This window comes from Urocampus carinirostris, chromosome 4 (genome assembly GCF_059441175.1).
Source record: "Urocampus carinirostris isolate Australia breed hairy pipefish chromosome 4, RoL_Ucar_1.0, whole genome shotgun sequence".
Classification (NCBI taxonomy): Eukaryota; Metazoa; Chordata; class Actinopteri; order Syngnathiformes; family Syngnathidae; genus Urocampus; species Urocampus carinirostris.
The window spans coordinates 44,015,518-44,036,041 of NC_142352.1; the positions used below are offsets into that span (position 1 = coordinate 44,015,518).

General features: G+C 39.7%; 1 protein-coding gene across 1 annotated transcript in view; it reads right to left on the reverse strand.

Annotated features, from left to right (window-relative positions):
* The window catches only part of LOC148367660 (CUB and sushi domain-containing protein 1-like), a 654,387-nt gene that overhangs the window by 14,262 nt on the left and 619,601 nt on the right, over window positions 1–20,524 (reverse strand). Inside the window, exons 61-70 of the mRNA XM_088334675.1 lie at window positions 15,745–15,921; window positions 15,439–15,624; window positions 6,441–6,614; window positions 6,292–6,358; window positions 5,928–6,034; window positions 4,875–4,948; window positions 4,657–4,768; window positions 4,393–4,572; window positions 2,596–2,658; window positions 2,044–2,205 (exon numbers count right to left, since the gene is read on the reverse strand). Coding sequence (XP_088190801.1) covers window positions 2,044–2,205; window positions 2,596–2,658; window positions 4,393–4,572; window positions 4,657–4,768; window positions 4,875–4,948; window positions 5,928–6,034; window positions 6,292–6,358; window positions 6,441–6,614; window positions 15,439–15,624; window positions 15,745–15,921 — 1,302 coding nt within the window. The remainder of the gene's footprint in view (window positions 1–2,043; window positions 2,206–2,595; window positions 2,659–4,392; window positions 4,573–4,656; window positions 4,769–4,874; window positions 4,949–5,927; window positions 6,035–6,291; window positions 6,359–6,440; window positions 6,615–15,438; window positions 15,625–15,744; window positions 15,922–20,524) is intronic.

Genomic DNA, 20,524 nt, shown 5'->3' on the forward strand with positions numbered 1-20,524 from the left:
CGCCTACAAAGCTTTAACTTAGATTGGGCAGAGTGTGGATAATGAGGGCGAATCAATGCAGAATCTTTTAAGTATTAACACCTTGAACATTTTCCTCTTATTCTCCATGGCTGATTTACAACTTATTTTTGCGTTGAAGATGAGATAAGTGAGGCTGTTTTCTTTAAAACCTCGCTGTGATAAATATGAGTTAGCCCGAATCTATTTTTATCTTGATTCCAGATAACAGCAAGAACAGTTAGATATTGTTAGGGAGAAATATCAAGAAAGCTGAATTGTACTTTTTGGGCAAAAGCATGCATATAGAGGACCGATCCTGCCATATTTAGAAAAAAGTGTACGCATAAATGTCTACAATATATCCCATATACATAAATAGACATTTCAATCAAGGTTCCCCAAACTCATCCGGGTCAGTTTCTTAACAGAAAAAGTGTGATAATTGCAGGAGTGCCAAAATGTAAAAAGTTACTGTACCATAAGGGGCCGGTCACACAGCAGTTTGCTGCTGAATCACGGCCAGAAATTTCTGCCTGTGAGGCGGACGCTATTGGACGCTTTGAGATCGCCATACAGACGAGATACAGCAGTGCTTAACACGCGGTCGGCGCTACTCAATTCTTTAGAGCGCGGGTACACAGCCTTTCACGGGCGTATCGAGGCTGAACCACGGTCAGAAATTTCTGGCCGTGAAGCAGACGCTGTTGGGCGCTGTTGGACGCTTTGAGACCGCCATATAGACGAGATACAGCAGTGCTTTACTCGCGGTCGGAAATTCACACGCGGTTGGCCGCGCGAAAAAGTTTTGAGCTGCTCAAAACTTTGAGCACGTGTTAACCGCGGGCGGCACACGAGGTAATGACGCGGAAATGACGCGGAACGACGTGCTCTGGCCGCGGCCAGGGCGTGGTTACACATGGGTAGGACGGGAAATTTCAGTGGGTAATCGTGGGTGGAGCATGGTAATAGCATGTTCTGCGCCTGTATCACGGTGTTATTACGTGAAATTAGCGTGTTACGCGTGTGACGGTCAAACGCCTTTCTCCGCGTATATACAGCGCGATTTGCTGAGCACACGTCAGTTGTGCTCGAGACGTCAAGGGGGTGAACATGGATCCCCGTCACCGTAGTGATCTTGTCTTAATCCATTTTTATTTCTTGACATTTCTTTTCATTTCATAACAAGATAATAAAATAAAAATGAAAAACTATTACAGTAATAACATATTGGCTTCTTTTTTTGGTGCCATAGCTTGAAATCTTGATCTTCACGGGACTGTGTCTTGAGCGGTTATGATTTCTACAGCCCGGTGTTATCCGAGAAATGCATCCCTGCCGAGATTTGCATCCCCTTTCTACTACAACCACTTTTACCTCGTTTTATCTCACTTTTAGGGAATGCGTAGGAGTCGGATTTGGGCACAACACCGGCTCGGGAGCTTTTATACCCGTGGTCCACACGAGAAAATGACGCGGAAATGACGCGATGAGGAAGCGGAACAGTTGCCGGCGTCTGTTTTGCGGGCATACCACCGATGAACAGCGGGTTGGCCAATTTTGCGCATTTTCCATCGCAGACAACCACGGGCAAAAAAAAAAAGCCGTGATTCAGCCGCAAACGGCTGTGTGACCGGCCCCTAAGGTCGCAATCAAATAACACTTCAGGATTCTTCGCAATAAAAGTGAGAAAATAAATAACAAAATTAATGTACTAAATAACTAACCAAAAAACACTTTACAGAAAATAAATAGACAGAACATAAACTTTCTGTTGTGCCGTGCACAATATTAACATGCCCAAGTTTAGCTTAGTTGTCAGAGCACTGGAACAACAGCCCATTTGTGGGGGTGCTCTTTTTCCCTGATAAAAGACAAGATATGCTTAAGTGTTAAAAAAACGGTAATTAAAAATAAAAACTAATAATGTGTGCAACAAGGCTTAGGAAATACACCACTGCCTTGAAATGGTTCAGTCCATTATTCCAAGCACTGCTCCCCGCTCCTCTGGGTCGGAAAGTGCATTGCAAATGTCTTGTGTTTTACCTGATAGCTTGATTGAAATTCCGCTGGTCTCAAGTAAGGTCACGTTAACCCTTCCACTGCTAGCATTGAATCCAGTGACCGTAAACGCGGTGGCCTGCCTCTTGCCCAGATATTCATAGGAACCTCTCCAGTTCGAGTTGGGAGAGAAAACATCAGCTGGAACTGGGTGGGTTTGTGGGGTGGGGATGGGAGAATGGGGGAAGAGGTTACATTTTTCAAATTCAAAACTGCTGAGCCTTCTTTCTTCTTTGGTTCAAAGTCTCCCCTTGTCTCTCTCCAGATGTATACATGGATCACAAAAACGTGACTTCAAAACAATGTGTTGCTTACTCTTGCACCTGACAGTTCTTTATTTTACTTATTTATTGACATGGCCTGATCCTGCATATAAATCGCTTGCAGGAAAAAATCACGACCAGCTTATGAAATTTATACCAGCAGCGCTGTTCTTCTTTGAAGATTTGTTTGTGTAAACAAACACGTTGCAACAGACCCAAAGAAGTACAATCAACAAAACGAATATTGTGTTCAACACAGTTGCCCTGGCGATACCTCGTATTTTGTTCTTCTGTATGTCTGCCTCTCCTCGGCTTTTGGGGTTGACTTTGACTCCAACTGCAATGTAAAATAGTTTTGGTGAGTCGATTTGGGGCAAAAGCAATCTCATGTGAGTCAAGAGAAGAGTGCTCAACGATTGAAAACTGTGAAATTTAGTTAGTGAATTATTGCCAGGTCAGTTCGACGTGGCAACAGAATCAAAGTACAACACAACTTTTGTGGATGACAACATACTTTTTTTTCAAGTAAATTGAAGAAAACAGACGAGCAAATGCAATCTGATGATAACACAAGTGGATATTCTCAAACTGTATTGGAAGCCCTTAATTCACAACATTATGGCTTCACAAATTTTGACAGAAGTGTTTGTTAATTACATTTTTTTTCTGCTGTACTGTAGTGTACTTATATAACTCTTATTGCCCCAAAAAATTCACAGGATTCTAGCTCAAAACCTGCATCATACATATTTGTTTTCTTTCATAGGTGATAATCCTAGCACACAAAAATGATGTGTGTTGTGCTACCCTGTTGCTTCTAGCATCCTTTTCTCCAATACTGAAAACACAATGGCTTTTTCCTGTATATTAGGAACTAAAATCTCTTTCGCCAAAAAACTAAAGGGGACTACGGTGAACATTGGTATAGTTGGTCTTAAAAAGTAAGCCACATCTTAAGGTAAACAGCAAAAAATATGACAAAAGACATAGTTGACCTTTTTTCCCCAAGTATTTAAACGCAAATCTTGATTTTAATAGTGAAATCTAACGTGGGGGGAAATTAGGGTTATTTTGCCAACATAGGTACATAACTCTTTCATAAAGCTTCCACTCAATCAATGCCATTCATAATATAATCTTGTATTGCCATTTATTCTCAAGGGTGCTTAGGAGAGAAACATAAAAAAAAAAATCCATATTCGAAAGCAAATGAAAAATAAGGGCTAGAAGTTCACTATGTACGTATTCCCACCAGCTTACCAAATTTTCCGGACTGTATATTGTTCCGGAGTATAGGTCACATTTTGGGGGGAAATTTAATTAATTAAATCCAACACCAAAAACATAAACGTCATCTTGAAAGGCAATTTAAAAGGAGAGTAAACAATGTGCTTTGTTATGATGCAGTGTTGCACTTATTGATGTGATTTTGTTTTATTTTTTATTTGTAGAGTTTGAAACATTGTTAACCTGGAAGATTTTCTGTGACTCACTAGTTTATTGTGAGCTATAGTCTGGTGTGCTGCAAGAAAAATAAGTTGTATAATTTTTCTGCTGAAAATAAAAAGATAATTATTTTCAGATGGTGTTCCATGTATGTGCTGTCTTCCAGTAATAATGCAAGTAACTGTAAAAAAGTTTCACACCCGAAAGTGGAAGCATAACGCTATTTTAGGAATATCTATTATGGAATTATTACTGCTAAAAACATTTGGGTAACTAAATTGGTTTGAAATAAAACTGCATAAAATGAATTGATAAATAATGTTCTAATGGGAAATACTTTTGCTCATTTCAGGTATGATTTTAAACTTTGTCCCCTCAAAAAACGAGTTAAAGAATATTACATATAAAAAAATGCAGTAATTGCTAAATAATACATAATGCAGACCTAAATGCCCCTTTAAGCTATCGTATCGCCTATGTTGACAATTATAAGGTTAAAAGATCTGCGGCGCATTAACCCTTTTTGATTATATTTTTTATGGGTAGTGGCTCTTTTCATGAAAACAAAATAGTAACTCTTCTTGCAAATAAGGTTAATAAACCCTGATTTCTGGTTAAATCATACCTTTACACAGCGGTGGTTTTCCTGACCATCTCCCATCACTTTTACACGTTCTGTGTTCCGATCCTGCGGCCAAGAAGTAACCGTCTTGACATGTGTAAATGAGTGTATATCCCAATGTTGGCAGATCCAGCGAGCGGATGTCCGAGTAACTGGGGGTCTCGGGCTGTCGGCAAGTGTGGGCTGGCCAAAGGGATGACAGAGAAAGTGATTCTGAGGCTTTTATTGTAGAAACATGAATTTTTCAAAACTGAAACAGTGACTCACCAATACATTCAGGCTGTGTTCCACTCCAAGTCAGGTTTTCTAAACATGTTCTTGTAGTCGAGCCAAGTATGTGGTAGGATTTACGGCACTTGAATGAAATCTTGCTTCCAACCTAATGTAGAAAAAAAGTCATAAAGAGCATTATTTTTTTATTGTTATTTTTGACAAAATTGTTATAGCCCCACGAATATTGTAAAAGTTTATCTTTCATTTCTGACCTGAAGGCCTGAAGCCTGGTTTGGGATGCCAAAAGCTGGTGTTCCAGGGTCTCTGCAGTTGTTAAATGCAGGGTCTAAACAAACAAGCACAAAAAAGAAAGACTCGCTGTTTTTTTTTTTTTTCTCTCATTGGAGTTGTTCACTGATATTTATAACAGCCATTTTCTAAATTCTACAGGTGAAATTCATTCATATTTTGTGCTGGTGGGGAACAGGCCTAAAAACATTGAAAGTATTTGAAAGGATAAAAAGAAGGCTGCTTCTCTTGATAAAATCTTAAAAAGAAATCCAATAACGGCGTGAAAACTTTATCTGCTAGTGAGATAACATCTTAAGCTTGCACTAGTCAGGAATACACGTCCTAAAATGTTTGACATATTCTAGTAATGTATTTTCTAAGAAGTCCAGTAACTATTATTCATTACATATTCACCTTTGTGCACACATCTATACAGAAACTACTTGTTGTTGTTAAAAAAATTAACATAGATTTCTTTGTTTTTTTGACAATTGTGACTTTCTACCAGTGTTTTTCAACCAGTGTGCACACTAGTGTACGATGAGACCTAGGATGGTGTGATTTAAAAAAATTACCAAATTAAAAATAATCCCCAAAAAAAAAAGCCAACCGTTTTTGTACGTTATTTTCTTCCTGTGGACAGCCAAGTTCCTCAAACATTCATCTGTATCAGTAGGTGGCAGCAAATGTCAATCTTTTGGTCTTTATATACTAATTACAGGTATATGCCCATGAAGTAGTGCAGGAATCTTTTTAATAACTTATTTTGTTTGATAAACGTGTTTCAGATTGCACTGCAGAAAATAACAAAATACATCAAATAAAGTCAAACTATTGCTAAAATTGTATCCTATTTTAATGTTTTCTCATTTTATAAAAAGTTAGAATGTAGTAAAACAAAATAATGATAGATATTTTTTGCTTGTTAAAGTGTTATGTTTCTGGTTTCTGGTATTTTTTTTCCACAAAAAAGCTTAAAAAACACAGTATTGCACAAACTCGGACAATACGTGTTTTGTTACAATTGCTCTTACCTATACAGGCTGGTTGCTGCCCACTCCAGATGCCATCAGCCTGACACACTCTGGAGGCAGAGCCAACCAACAAGTAGGGGGGTTGGCAATAGAATCGGACCTCAGACCTATTGAAAAAAAAGAAAAAAAGACCCATCCCACGACCAAACAATGAAATCACTTTAAGTTCTTTGATTCTGCTCCTCTTATTACTCTTGGAAACTTGAGAACCTATTTTGATGAGTGCCTCAACACCTTCTAGCCTTACAGCCACATAAAGTCCCAGTTGGCTTTTGTGCTTTATTCACTCTCCCAATTAATAGCCTCCAACAGTAATGATCATAAAACAAGATAATAGTCATCATCAATATTGTTTACCACTGACCGGTAAGTAAAGACACTCCCTTCCCGGAATCCGCCTCCAGGAAAGCCTGGATCACCACACAGCACGGCTAAGGCAAAGCAAAGAAGTCACGTTAGATATTTAAAGCGATCTACGTTCCTTTGTTTGATATATGAAAGTGTCGGCCTTACGCAGACATTGCGGTACGTCACCAGTCCACGTTCCGTTTCCCTCGCAGGTTAGCACAGCTGGCAAAGACAGTTGATAACCATGGAAACAACTGTAGCTGAGACTTGAGCCCCACGAATAGTCCGTTCCTTCCACTTCCCCATTTTGTACTTGAGGGGGAGGTCTGCACTGGATCACTGGAGCAAACGGCATATTTATCACCACCTGCTAAGTTGCTGGGGGATGTTTGTTTTGTTGTGTTCTTTGTATTCAATTTAGATTAGTGATTCAATTGCTAGGCTTTTGTGTATGGCTAAACATTCAGGATTCTGTGACATGATCCATTTAGATCAGGGGTCTAAAACCTTTTTCAAGCGGTGAGCTACTTTTTTTTTTAATTAATTAGCACACAGGGCACACAGTTTCACATGTATGCACAACTTTTCATGTTATTACTATGTTGTTGCTATGTTATTACCAGGTTAATTGTTGGTAGTAGGTTTGAATATTTAAATGACCTGGCACTGGTGAGCTATTTTTTAGAACACGTCCACAAGCACTTAAGCTGTCCTTAAGGGGCACCACCTTGGAGACCACTGATTTAGACTATCCTGAGGGCTCAAGTGAGGCGTTTTTCTAGTAGATATGGCCCATTGGTAAATTCAAGCTAGGGACATGTTTATGCCCAAATGTGGTATGTGACCAGGAAAAGACATACCGTATTTTCCGCACTATAAGGCGCACCGGGTTATAGGGCGCACCCCCCACAAATAGTTTTTGGTCCTATATTTTCCATACATAAGGCGCACCGGATTATAAGGCGCTACAATGGGAACGTCGACAAAACAGTCAGGTAGTTCAGTCAAACTTATTACCCCCTTAACATTCCGAAAGCTTGCAAAGAAGCAAATACGTGTCGTGGACACGTGCGGATGCGGTGTCCGTACGATGTCACTCAATGCATCGTTCCAAATATCATTCGGAAGATTAATGTCTTGGGATTCAAGAAATGCCAACCATTCCTTAGTTTATATTTTCTTTTTCGCTCGCAGCTTTACTGTGCATATGAAAATAAACACTTGGAAATGAGTTTAATTTAAAAATAGAACACATCGAGATCAGTCTGAAACAAGAAACTGGGAAAATATATAGCCGGAGTAGCTCACCGAAGTCGTTGTGTTCAATAGTAATGTGCAACCATGGTCCTCTTATATCCGTGAGTGTAGTAAATCCAGGAGAGTAAAATATTTACAAATACAGTACAGAATAGTAAAATACTGTTATCCCTATGGCGTAGTTCTACCCAACATGCTATTCACAGTCATCTTTTTCTGCCAATTGCAGGCTTTGTTTTGTCCCTTTAGCCTATGCAAGCCTGTAAATGATAAAAAGGATCTTCCCCCTTTACCTCCGAATAACTTTAGCCAATAGTGTTCGATTCAACTGATGATTGACACATCTTTTTCGGCCAATTGCAGGCTTTGTTTTGCCCCTTTAGCCTATGCGAGCCTGTAAATGATAAAAAGGATCCGCCCCCCATACCTCCGAATAACTTTAGCCAATAGTGATTGATTCAAATGATGATTGACACATTGGTTAGCCAATGAAACACCGGTATATAAATCCCAGCATACACCGCGGACGACTTCGCGTTCGGGGGAAAATCTAGTCGGCGGCTGCTTGCCTTAGTTGCAAGACTTAGCGACTTAATATTATACCATATATAAGGCGCACTGTATTATAAGGCGCATGGTCAGCTTTTGAAAAAAAATAAAGGCTTTTAGGTGCGCCTTATAGTGCGGAAAATACGGTACATACATTTGGTGGTCCAATACCTAGATCAATGGGATTTGTGAAATGAAAAATTGCTGTTGTTGTTGATGAATGTGCAAGTTTTGGAGCATTTTTGAAATCTCTAAATGAAAACAACTTAAAGAATATTAAAAATATAATATATAAACCATCATAAAAATTATGGTAGTACAGGTAACATCAGATTTACGACCTGGAGGTTCTCATTTTTTTAATTCAAAGACAATTTGAGCAGCTAGCTGGCACCCCAGCATCTTACTCTCACACAAACCATATCACTATACTCAGTAGCTGGATATCACCGAGGCAACTGAATGCGCCATTGTAATGGATTCCGACTTATGCCAAAACAGACTTACAACCTGTTGGTCGGAACCAAACCTGGTCATAAGTCGGATGTTACTTGTAATTGTGACATGGAGCCACGGCATACCACTCCAAGGTGAACCATTGTGACTTTTTAAAATATATAGTTTTTTTGCCATTTTTGGGTGAAAAGAGAAATAATACAGTCTGATATGGTAAATGGTCATTTAGTTTATTTTGAATATTACATTTCTGTTCTTGGTAAAACATTACAAAATTTCTTATTACCAGCTCGGTAGCCTAGATGGTAGGGCGCCCGCTCTGAGACTGGGAGGTCGCTGGTTCAAGCCTCGGCTGAGTCATACCTAAGACTTACAACATTGGTACTCATTGCCTCCCTGCTTGGCGCTCAGCATAAAGGGTTGGAATTGGGGGGTTTGGTCACCTAGTGACTAAAATGGCTGCACCCTGTTTGGCTCCGGCTGCATCGGCTCGCTACAGTTAAACTGTCAGTCAGGTGTATCGACATTTCGTTCTGTGTGCATCGTTACAAAGAATGACAATAAAAGAAGTAAATTCTAATTCTATTCTATTAATAATTCACAAAAAAAAGTACTGTCTACGATTTGCCTTACTAGGTCATTTGGCCAATTTTAAGGATTATATTTCATTTTTTAATAGAAATTGGTTAAATATGTAACATGAATACTTGAATAAACATAACTTTCTTTCATATTATTTGTTGCAGATGAAGAAAGAAGAGACCTGAGGCCAGTTCAACGCTCATTTTAGAGATTGTGATCACGCTTCAAGACTTTGAAGATCTAATAGCGTCATATCGCTCACCTATCATGATGTTAAGATTTCTTCATTCCTGTGAAATCTCACGTCAAATCACTCCGTACACATGTTAAAAAGGGTCAAGCACTATAATAGCAATTTTCCAGTTTGTGCATTCCCATGCGTGCGTGCGCGCAAAATGTATAATAACACAGCGATAAATATCGGCATGTGCCCACAAATGAGGGCAGGCGTCCCTAACTCCCAAAGATAATAGCCGATAACCATCTGCAGTATCCCTGACACCTAATAAACTCTCAACTATTCCCTTTTAACAAGCAGACAGATGGCCTCACACTCGATCGCTAACACACACTCTCGCATATAGTCCGCATACATGCAAACAGCGAGATGGAGGACCTGCGGTTAGCGATATCGCAACAGTTGTTGTCCTACTAGCTACACTAAGATGCACACCAGATGGGAATGTTCCTCTTCACTTGCTTTAATGAGTCTTCCTGCTATCCCAATTTGCCACTTTTTTTGGGTTCGCTCATCCTTTTGCATTGTCACAATACGAGCAAGAAAATAGCAGGTTGCGTTTTTTTCCCCTTTGTTTGCACAAATTGTCTTTTTTTAAAATCAAATCCAAAAGCTATTTGATGAATATAAGTAAGAAGGAAGTGGCATGCCGTGAATTTTACACTTGGGCTTTCACTCCTAAATTAGTTATGTGTCGTATAAGAATGAATCGGTTCTTTGATCCGGGTTATAGAAGGTAAATTCCCTATTTTTTTATGAAGACTCAGGTGGGGAAGAGGTGTTTTTTGGCCAACTTGGGCCCCGATACACGCCCAGTTTTCTGGGTCCGAAGATGCCGCCGCCGCAGTTGGCGTCTGCTCAGGGAGCCAGCAAGATGGAATTCCCGAGAGGGGGGTGGCAAAGGCAACACAAAGGGCCCCGCACCGTGTAGACGTGCGACCAGTAAAGCCTATCTTTTGTAACGACATCAAAATCAAATAAACACTGGTAGAAAGTCACAATTGTCAAAAAACTTGAATTTAAACAGAAACCATGAACAATGATGGGTGGATAATGATGAAAAAAAGTCAGCCAGCGAGATTCAGACTCAAACTACCCCAACGTACTGACCCAAGATTTAGATCGGTTGAGCTCGGACTTGGGCTCGGGCTCAGGCTTAAGATCTAATCTCTAGGGTGAGAGTGGCGGACAAAACCTTTTCCTGTTTGCAAAAGGTTTGCTCACTTTGGAGATGTCCATGCTTTTGGTATTAAATCAAACAATATACTGTACTTTCTTGTGAAGCTTCTCTCTTCAAATTTAACGGCTGTTGGTGCAATCACTTTGGTTGATCACCCCCTAGCCAGTCATAGTTTGTAAAAACGGTGATGTTTCTCAAGGCCCTCTAGAGGGCTCTTATACGCCAACTCGGAATCTGATTGGCTAAACAAACAGCTTTGTCGAAGACTGATTTAACAGCACAGGGCCTTCAATTTTTTTTATAAAGGCCTTTAGGTAGATTTGTGAGCCTAGCAACAACTAATAGCTGAGATATACATATGAAAGCACAAATCTGAAGGCAGAGCAGCCAATGAGAAACAATAAAAAGGGAGCTGACAGACAATTTGGAAAAATTTGATACGGTTTGATGGACAGAATATAATTCAAACCACATAATTCAGAAATGTTTAAGGCTGTCTAAGAGGGCTTTGCGGGCCCTTACGGCCCACCATTGCAAGACAGTATCCTCTCAGTCTGGATTAATTATTATTGCAGGTTTTACCTTGTTTCCGGTCTCACCCTGCCATTCTGTGACTTTCTCCTCCTTTCACACTTTCATGTTATTTGTTCCCCCTGTGTCACTTTTAATGGAATTCCCCTGCATCATTTTTATCTAGGTGCCATAGAGTAGCTCCCATCCATTTTTCTTTCCCAAAGTATTGCTCTTCTTGTGCTCTCCCCTTTGTCGTTCAGGCATATTTTTGCTGGTATAATTCACCCAGTCAACACATTTTATTGTCTAATCCCCATCCTCTTGTGTGTTTACATGTGTGGGGGCCGGTATTGACCCCCCTCTTTTGTTTCTCACATAAAGCGCTTCCTCCTTGACACGCTCTCATCACATCCTTGTTGGCGGCTCGTCACCTTCACTCCTTTATTTTGGGTTTCCGTCACACCATTGACTCTCACGTTTACTCATGACACTTTTCTCTCCTCCTTTTTCCCCTCATCTAATTGTATTTATTTATTATTTTTTCAAAAGGCTGCATAGAGTGGCGGCTTGGGACCGGACACACATGGTGGAGACCTAAGTTAGACCTAAGTGTCTCGCCTGTAATTTTTTGGAATGAAAATAACATTGGCATAATAGTTCATGTATATTTGTCTCGTATTCAAATCAATGTTTGTTTTTTGTTTTTTACGGAATGAAAGTTTTTCGTACCACTCGTAACCTCATCAACTAATTAGCACCTTAGCCGTATGATGAAAATATGGTGAGTGGATTCCTCACATGATGTCACAGCTAAGTAAAATGAGACAGTATGTCTTCAAAATGCATTTTCCCTGAAATATTTTGGAACATGTCTGGTTGTTTGGATCTCTTAACCATTAGGGTCATTGGCGCACATATACTGTGGTGTGTTTTGGGCATTTAAAGCCTGGTGGTGGCCACCCCTCTCCAGGCCATGTAATTGGAACATCCTGATGACACGTATACATAGATTTTAAACAAAAAATATGTACTTTTTCCTCACATCTTAGATGTTTTAGGAATTGGGAATACATTTACCAGGGGATAAAAAAGGTTCAGTTGTGTCATCACAAAGGCTAAAAAAGCCAAAATACACTAAAAATTATGACGCATTTAAATGCTTCCACATTACAGTGTTTGTGGGAGCTTTTTTTCTTATGCATTTAAAAAAGAAACTTTTACTAGACTTGTTCGTCAGTCAACAAAATTATACGCTATCTACCGTCCCCAAAAATTAATTAAAAAAGGTCATTTGTAATGTGGGGCACTATGGTTAAATTGTATGGAAGACTGAGCTGGCTCTCGGCATGGGCGAAAGCTTTTAGTTATAAAATGCCCTACAATGCCACGCCCATTCATCCCTTTAATTCCCCCAACCGTTCACTTAACTTTCTCCTCAGCCTCCAAAGTCTTACTTGATTGATTTAGCCTGTCAGACCACGCGTTCAAAAAAACCTTTTCAAGATTCTGTATGAATCCCCAAAGGGACGCTTCATTGAGGCGCAGACGCACAAGCGCACTCAGAAAAGCACTAAGAAACAGTTGGGAGTTAGATGCCTTTGCTTTTGAACAACGAGGAGCAAAAAGGACTCTCGAATAACAATGCAGCTCCTACCCCATCTGTGGACAAGTAGGAAGAATTGGGTGTCTCCTTAAGGGGATCAAATAAAATCCTGTGGATTGTTTGAATAGCTTTTCTGATCCCCTTATCTTCCTCTTTCTCTCGTTCTTTCGTCCTCCCTCTAATTTACCATTTTCAATTTCCAGCCTTTCCCTCATTTCCGACCACCTTCCGACAGTATCTCCTGCTTCCCTGTTTCCTTCACTCTGCCGGCTTTCTTAGCTTTTCTCATCTAGGTTCAAAGCAGCAACAACAGCGAAAGCCAGCTGGAGGCTTCATGTTTGCGGGATCAAATGGCGGAGAGAGTTTCAGGAAACATTCCTTTTAATGCTGTTGAAAACTGGTCCGAACACTAAATATGGACTCTTGTTGGGCTCATTTCGATTTAATACAGTCCCTTTTATTTTCTTGCTTTGAGTTTGTGGAGAGCAAAAAAAATCTCTCAAAATAAAACAAGACTTGCCAATTTGCTATTTTTAATAATTATTTTTCTTCAGTATTCGACTAGGACTAATTTCCGTTAGCTTCCAAGGCCACAAAAACGTATCCTTCTGACACATGACAGGTATCACTCTCTGCATGTAGCATTGTTTTTTGTACATCTGAAAGTTAAAAGTGGGGTGCGTCGTTTGAGGTGTCCTTAAAATTGACAGTGAAATATTTTATTATTAAATATTAAGTATCTGTTTTAACAAGGCCCAACTGGGTTCAAAGAGCCAATATATATATATATATATATATATATATATATATATATATAATTTTTTCACCATGCTTAGGAAGCAGGAAAGTGGCTCAGGGGGGTCGAGGGTAATTGAATGCTCTCCCTTGTTGTTTTCTGTAAGTGTAACATGAAAATGGTGAAAGTAAGAAAAATACTGTTTCAAATAGAGTCCCAACTTCAAACCTAAACCCCAAAAAATCTCAAAAGAAGAGTTAATTTGAGCGAGTCTAAGAAATTATAGTACTTGCACATGAATGAATGGATGAATTAATGAATTCCTCCACCCAAGCAGCTTGACAGAGACAATGATGGAATGATGACTTGCAGAAGATGGTGTCAGTGAGAAGAATATTTCAACATTTCCGACAGCACCTTTAATTAGGTAGAATATTCAAATTTTGCTCTTTTACTACTTTGTTTTTTTTTCATAATAGGGCGGTACAATAAGAAAAAACTGATACATAAAGGAACTATTGTGCAATATTTGACCACTAGATGTCACTACATTATTTAATACAACCAAAACATTTGCTGCAAAGCACAAGGAAGAAAGCAGACTAAAGAGACTCAATGTGACCAAACCCATTAATTCCCTTCTATTTTTATGCAGCCTTTCACACGTTGTTTGAGGTTATCCATAGCAGCAAAATGGCAGAGAAGTTTATATAATAGTTAATGTATGTTTGCTTATTATTCAAATCAAGATTGTTATTTCAATGAACTATTTTTTAAACCACTTACATAATACAAATGTTAATTTAAAATGATAAGATAATGAAATTGTTTTAGTCATTTCATTATCAGTACAACTTCATTATTTAAATATGCAGTGCATTTTATAAACATCAATTCAGTATCTGTGTTTGTTATCTTAATTTGAATGTATACATTATAGCACAGTTCTCGCGGGCATCATGTATCCCCCTAAGACTATACAAAACTGGCCCGGGGACTGGTTCTGAAAATAGCTCAGCAGTGATAGGCCATTGCAATTTTTTAGGAAAAAAATATTTCTAACAGACGAAATGTTTTAGTTGTTGACGAAGTCTATTTTAACCTTACTTCTAATAGTTATAGCCTGGTAATAACATAATAATAATGTATATACCATAAAATTCAGACTAAAGAGCGCACCTGATTATGGGCCGCACCCAGTACATTTTTAAAGGAAAAATAATTTTGTACATACATAAGCCGCATATCTTCAAGCTGCATGTGCCCACATTGAAACAAACATAGAATATTTATAAATAAAGGGGCACACAGAAAGCGTTTTAAAGATATACGGTACCATAACCCCTTAACGTTCCGACGGCCCGCCAGTAGGCCGCTGGACTTTTGATAAACAAATGTGTATCTGTACATTGTCTGTTGTCACTGAAGTATATCATACCACATATCACTGGAAAGCTTAAACTCTTGGGTTTGCGTATTTATCAAAATATACTTATCAAAAATACACCAGTCTGAAACAAGATACCCAAAAACTATAAAGACTGCGTAACTCACCTGGCCGTCTTCAACTTCATTGAATGTCCGCAAAAATCGCTTCGTTATATCAAGGCCAAGCCATAGAATCCATCCGAATAAAATACATTTTCAAACTAAACGATAATGCCAAAAGATAAATAGAAATCCAACTTAAACATTTCCGCCCTCCCCTTTCGAGTGACATCTCTTCCATGATGAGGGTCTGAAGGTGTTAATCTTATTCATGCACAAAGCGCAGTGACATTAAATTTGCGTCTTTTGCGACACATGTATTGTACGTATCTCATGTTCACCGTTACTGCTTGGGCGCCCCTGGCATTAATAAGCCGCATTGTGGCATTAGCCGTAAGGTTGAAAGCTTGGGAAAGACTTTGTGGTTTATAGTACGGATATTACGGTATATAACAATTACATCATGAGTTCTCTTTTTGTAAATGCATATCAAACTGGTAGCCCTTTGCGCTAATCAGTAACAAAGAAGAGGCTCCCGCCTTAAATAGTTGACCCAATTACCTTTACAGCTGGGTTTGGTTTGATTCCACTGTCCCTCTTTAGTACAATGTAATACACTGTAACCCAGTCCAGGTGGCTCCATCAGGTGACCCGGGTTGCAACGGTATGTCACCGTGTGGTTAAACGTAAACTCATGTCCCAGGTACACGCCGTTGGCTATGGGCCCGGGGTCTCCACAGCTTATCACTGCGTAAAATCGAAAAGTTAGGTGCAGTAATGAAATTAGCTTCGATTTGTAATCTAATCTTGTGCTCCAACAGAGTCAAACTGAGTTAGTGCGAGTCTTGAGCATATTCTCTCCCCTACCTGTGCAGTCCGGAGGCTGTCCCGTCCATGTCCCGTTTGTGGTGCAGTGTCTAGTGGTTAGGCCTGATGTTTTGAAGCCCTCCCAGCAGGCATAAGCCACCGAGCTGCCGAAGGTGATGCCGTCACTGAAGACGATCCTGCCTTGGGCTGGGGTGCCGGGGTTCCCGCATGACACAGCTGAGAAACCAAAACATATTCCAGAAATGATGCTTAATCTTATTAATATTGCCAGTGTGAGTGACACCGTCTTCCTGTCACTCAAGGTCAGTCGCATGCATTGTGTGCAACAATAGGATTATCTCTGGAGCCAGATGGAATTAACAACAACAAAAAACCCCGAAAAACTTGTCCTTGAGGAAGAGAAACTAATTAAATATTAAAGGTTGCTGGATAGAATCCCAGCACTGAAAAGCAGACAGTGCGGTATTTTAGCAGTGAGCTGAAAGTGAAACAGATCTTGGCCGCAGGAGTATCTGCCCTTGGTATGACAACCAATACGGTAGCACAAGCATCCATGTTTTGTCCATTTTTATATTTTATGACTGAAATTATGGCTGTATTCTAAAACTTTCAAAACAATCACTTTCAAAATGCCCCATTTTTTGACAGGAAGGACATTATTTTCCTTATCTTGATGTATTTTGAACCTATTTTTATTCTTAACATAAGCTTAGTTATTACAAGTATGTGTCAGATGTTATGGCATATAATTTTGCTTTTTATCAAATACAACTAAGTCATCAAACCTTTCAGCCATCTAAGACAATTTTGCTCTATGAAGGTATTCTTTTTTACTAATAGGACAGTAAAATAAGAAAAAGGGGATACTTAAATAGACACAATGTAAAATGTGATCACTACATGTCACTTCATTTTGTAATGCAACCAAAAAGAAGTAAGTAAGAATAAAAACTACGGAAACTAAAAATGACCGACTCAATATTTTGCCCAGCCTGTCTCAAGGTGTTTGATTTTTTGGGTCACACTTTGCAGCAAGATGGCGGGCCTCTATCTTAGCCTCATGTGCTGTAAAATTACATACAACTCGACCTATGAGTTTTTTTTTTTTTTAAATGCATGTTTATATGATTGTTCGTGTATTTTGTTTACTATTAAAATCAATATTGTTTCTTTTTTAATGAATGACGTAATTGTTTTTTTGTACCTCTGGAAGGCACTAAATAATACACAATGGCGCTTTAAAATTTGCAAAAGAATCAATAAACTGCAGATTAGGCTGTTTCCTAATGTATTGATTCAAGTGTATCAAATTGAAATTTTAACCAGAGGCAAGCAGATTAAAGATACAAATTGGCATACAACTACAGGGAGTGCAGAATTATTAGGCAAATGAGTATTTTGACCACATCATCCTCTTTATGCATGTTGTCTTACTCCAAGCTGTATAGGCTCGAAAGCCTACTACCAATTAAGCATATCAGGTGATGTGCATCTCTGTAATGAGAAGGGGTGTGGTCTAATGACATCAACACCCTATATCAGGTGTGCATAATTATTAGGCAACTTCCTTTCCTTTGGCAAAATGGGTCAGAAGAGGGACTTGACAGGCTCTGAAAAGTCAAAAATAGTGAGATATCTTGCAGAGGGATGCAGCACTCATCGAACAATCAAGCGTTACATTCAAAATAGTCAACAGGGTCGCAAGAAGCATGTAGAAAAACCAAGGCGCAAAATAACTGCCCGTGAACTGAGAAAAGCCAAGCGTACAACTGCCAAGATGCCACTTGCCACCAGTTTTGCCATATTTCAGAGCTGCAACATCACTGGAGTGCCCAAAAGCACAAGGTGTGCAATACTCAGAGACATGGCCAAGGTAAGAAAGGCTGAAAAACGACCACCACTGAACAAGACACACAAGCTGAAACGTCAAGACTGGGCCAAGAAACATCTCAAGACGGATTTCTCTAAGGTTTTATGGACTGATGAAATGAGAGTGAGTCTTGATGGGCCAGATGGATGGGCCCGTGGCTGGATCGGTAAAGGGCAGAGAGCTCCAGTCCGCCTCAGACGCCAGCAAGGTGGAGGTGGGGTACTGGTATGGGCTGGTATCATCGGGTTGAGGATGGACTCAAGCTCAACTCCCAGTCCTACTCCCAGTTTCTGGAAGACACCTTCTTCAAGCAGTGGTACAGGAAGAAGTCCGCATCCTTCAAGAAAAACATGATTTTCATGCAGGACAACGCTCCATCACACGCATCCAAGTACTCCACAGCGTGGCTGGCAAGAAAGGGTCTAAAAGAAGAAAAACTAATGACATGGTCTCCTTGTTCACCTGATCTGAACCCCATAGAGAACCTGTGGTCCCTCATCAAATGTGAGATTTACAAAGAGGGAAAACAGTACACCTCTCTGAACAGTGTCTGGGAGGCTGTGGTTGCTGCTGCACGCAATGTTGATCGTGAACAGATCAAAGCACTGACAGAATCCATGGATGGCAGGCTTTTGAGTGTCCTTGCAAAGAAAGGTGGCTATATTGGTCACTGATTTGTTTTTGTTTTGTTTTTGAATGTCAGAAATGTATATTTGTGAATGTTGAGCTGTTATATTGGTTTCCCTGATGAAAATAAATAATTGAAATGGGTATACATTTGTTTTTTGTTAAGTTGCCTAATAATTATGCACAGTAATAGTCACCTGCACACACAGATATCCTCCTAAAATAGCTAAAACTAAAAAAGCCCCACTCCAACTTCCAAAATATTCAGCTTTGATATTAATGAGACTTTTGGGTTCATTAAGAACATGGTTGTTGTTCGATAATAAAATTAATCCTCAAAAATACAACTTGCCTAATAATTCTGCACTCCCTGTAAATTGTTTAAAACATCGTAACGCCATGCATGTGATTATTTTTAGAGGGATCTGATTTGTCAATGGCATCTTGGATTTCCAATGTATAGTCATCAATTTTAAACTTCGTAAAGATTTACGAGTGATCTTAACGTCTATACCAAAGCAGAACTGTTGATGCTGTTTCACCATATTTGACAAATAAACCCGACTGCATATGCTTAGGGAGCAGCTCACATTTCTGAACAAACAGTGCAAATCATTACAGAGACAACACGTCTTCGGAGATCTGGAAATTGGACAATGTCTTTGCATTTGATGTTGGGGCACGCTGGCGCTTTTTGTTGGCACGCTTTGTAGCTTGTTATCCTCGCTAAGATCACGCTGTGAGATCCAGGCATTAGCATCATCTTCCTTTGTGGAGGCACCATTAACAACTGCCTCATCAAACATGTTTTTCTTTCATGAGAAAAACCACGGTTATTTAGGCGGTCTGCGTTTAATTAGAGAACATTTTTCACAATCCACGGTGCTGCGTTAACATGAAAAGAACAGAGGAGTAGCAAGCCACCACAGCGCATCAACTAATGAGAACATGCCATGATGACACTAAACAGTGATGAGAACATCACTGTGTGGCACATAAAGAAAAGATCGTATATACTGCTTTTTTCAGGTTTTCAGACCTGTTGTGCTTTGCCACAAAGAGGAGCCAAAGTGTACACCTAATAAGACAGATGCGTGTTTGCATCTTTAAATGTGACTGATACGCCTGGTTTTCTAATTCGGCTTTTAAACACCATTAGTGTAATGAAAAACAGACACAAAGAATTTGCGTCACATATACAATCACTCGGACAACCTTGGGAACTAGCTGCAGAAAAAGCACGTGTTTGTGAAAAGCGCAAGACAGGTATTGTAGCATATTTGAGCATTTTGAAATATAACAATAATGGATCGGAAATACACACTTTAGCTTTAAATTGGACATAATAATAACTTGTAATTGTATGACGAATGTTATAATGTTGCATTTTAAAACAATCTTCCACCAAACACTGCTTATTTTACAGCCACATTTTTTGGTTGATGCCAAGTAAAGTAAACAATTATTTCTCAATTACTTGGAGGCATGGAGATTAAAACTGCACATTTTAAACTGAATCCCCACATCAATCCAATTCTGCGTGATCAACCGAAAAATGTCATTTCGAGTTATGAATCAATGTTTCATGTGTATTCCCAATAAAATTGGATACAACGATGGTATACAATCTAATTTATTTAATCCTTACCACTGATGGTAATGTTTTAAAAAATTGAAATATTTAATAAGGACAGGGGGATCATTAAGGCATTGGTGATAAGTAATTATGAATTAAACTTCAAGTTGAGTCTGATCAGGCCGTCTTGGCCTGTGGGACTCTGTAAGCAGGTGGCAGGTATTGAATGGCCAAGCTAAATGCGGCTTCGGCAGTCGGCGAGTCAAAAACTCGGTCATGGGAGGAGTTTGGCGGGGCCATGGAAGGCCACTTGCAAACGGCTCTGACAAAATTCTGGTCCACCATTCGACGTCTCAGTGGAGGGAAAAGCGGTGCGCCATCACGGTGAGGGGGCGCTGCTGACCTCGACGTGGGACATTGTGAAAGGGTGGGCAAAATACTTTCAAGACCTCCTCAATCCACCCAACAAGTCTTCTTCTAGGGAAGCAGAGCAAAATGGTTAAAGTCACTGAGGTGGTTAAATAAGCTCCTCATTGGCAAGGCCCCAGGGGTAGATGAGATCCCCCGGAATTTAATTAAGGCTCTGGATGTTGCAGGCTTGTCATGTTGACACGCCTCTGCGACATTGCCTGGACATTGCGGACAGTAAATCTGGACTGGCCGAGTGGGGTGGCCGTCCCCCTTGCCAAGAAGGAGGACCGGAGAGTTTGTTCAATTACAGGGTAATTCAAACTTCTTAACCTCCC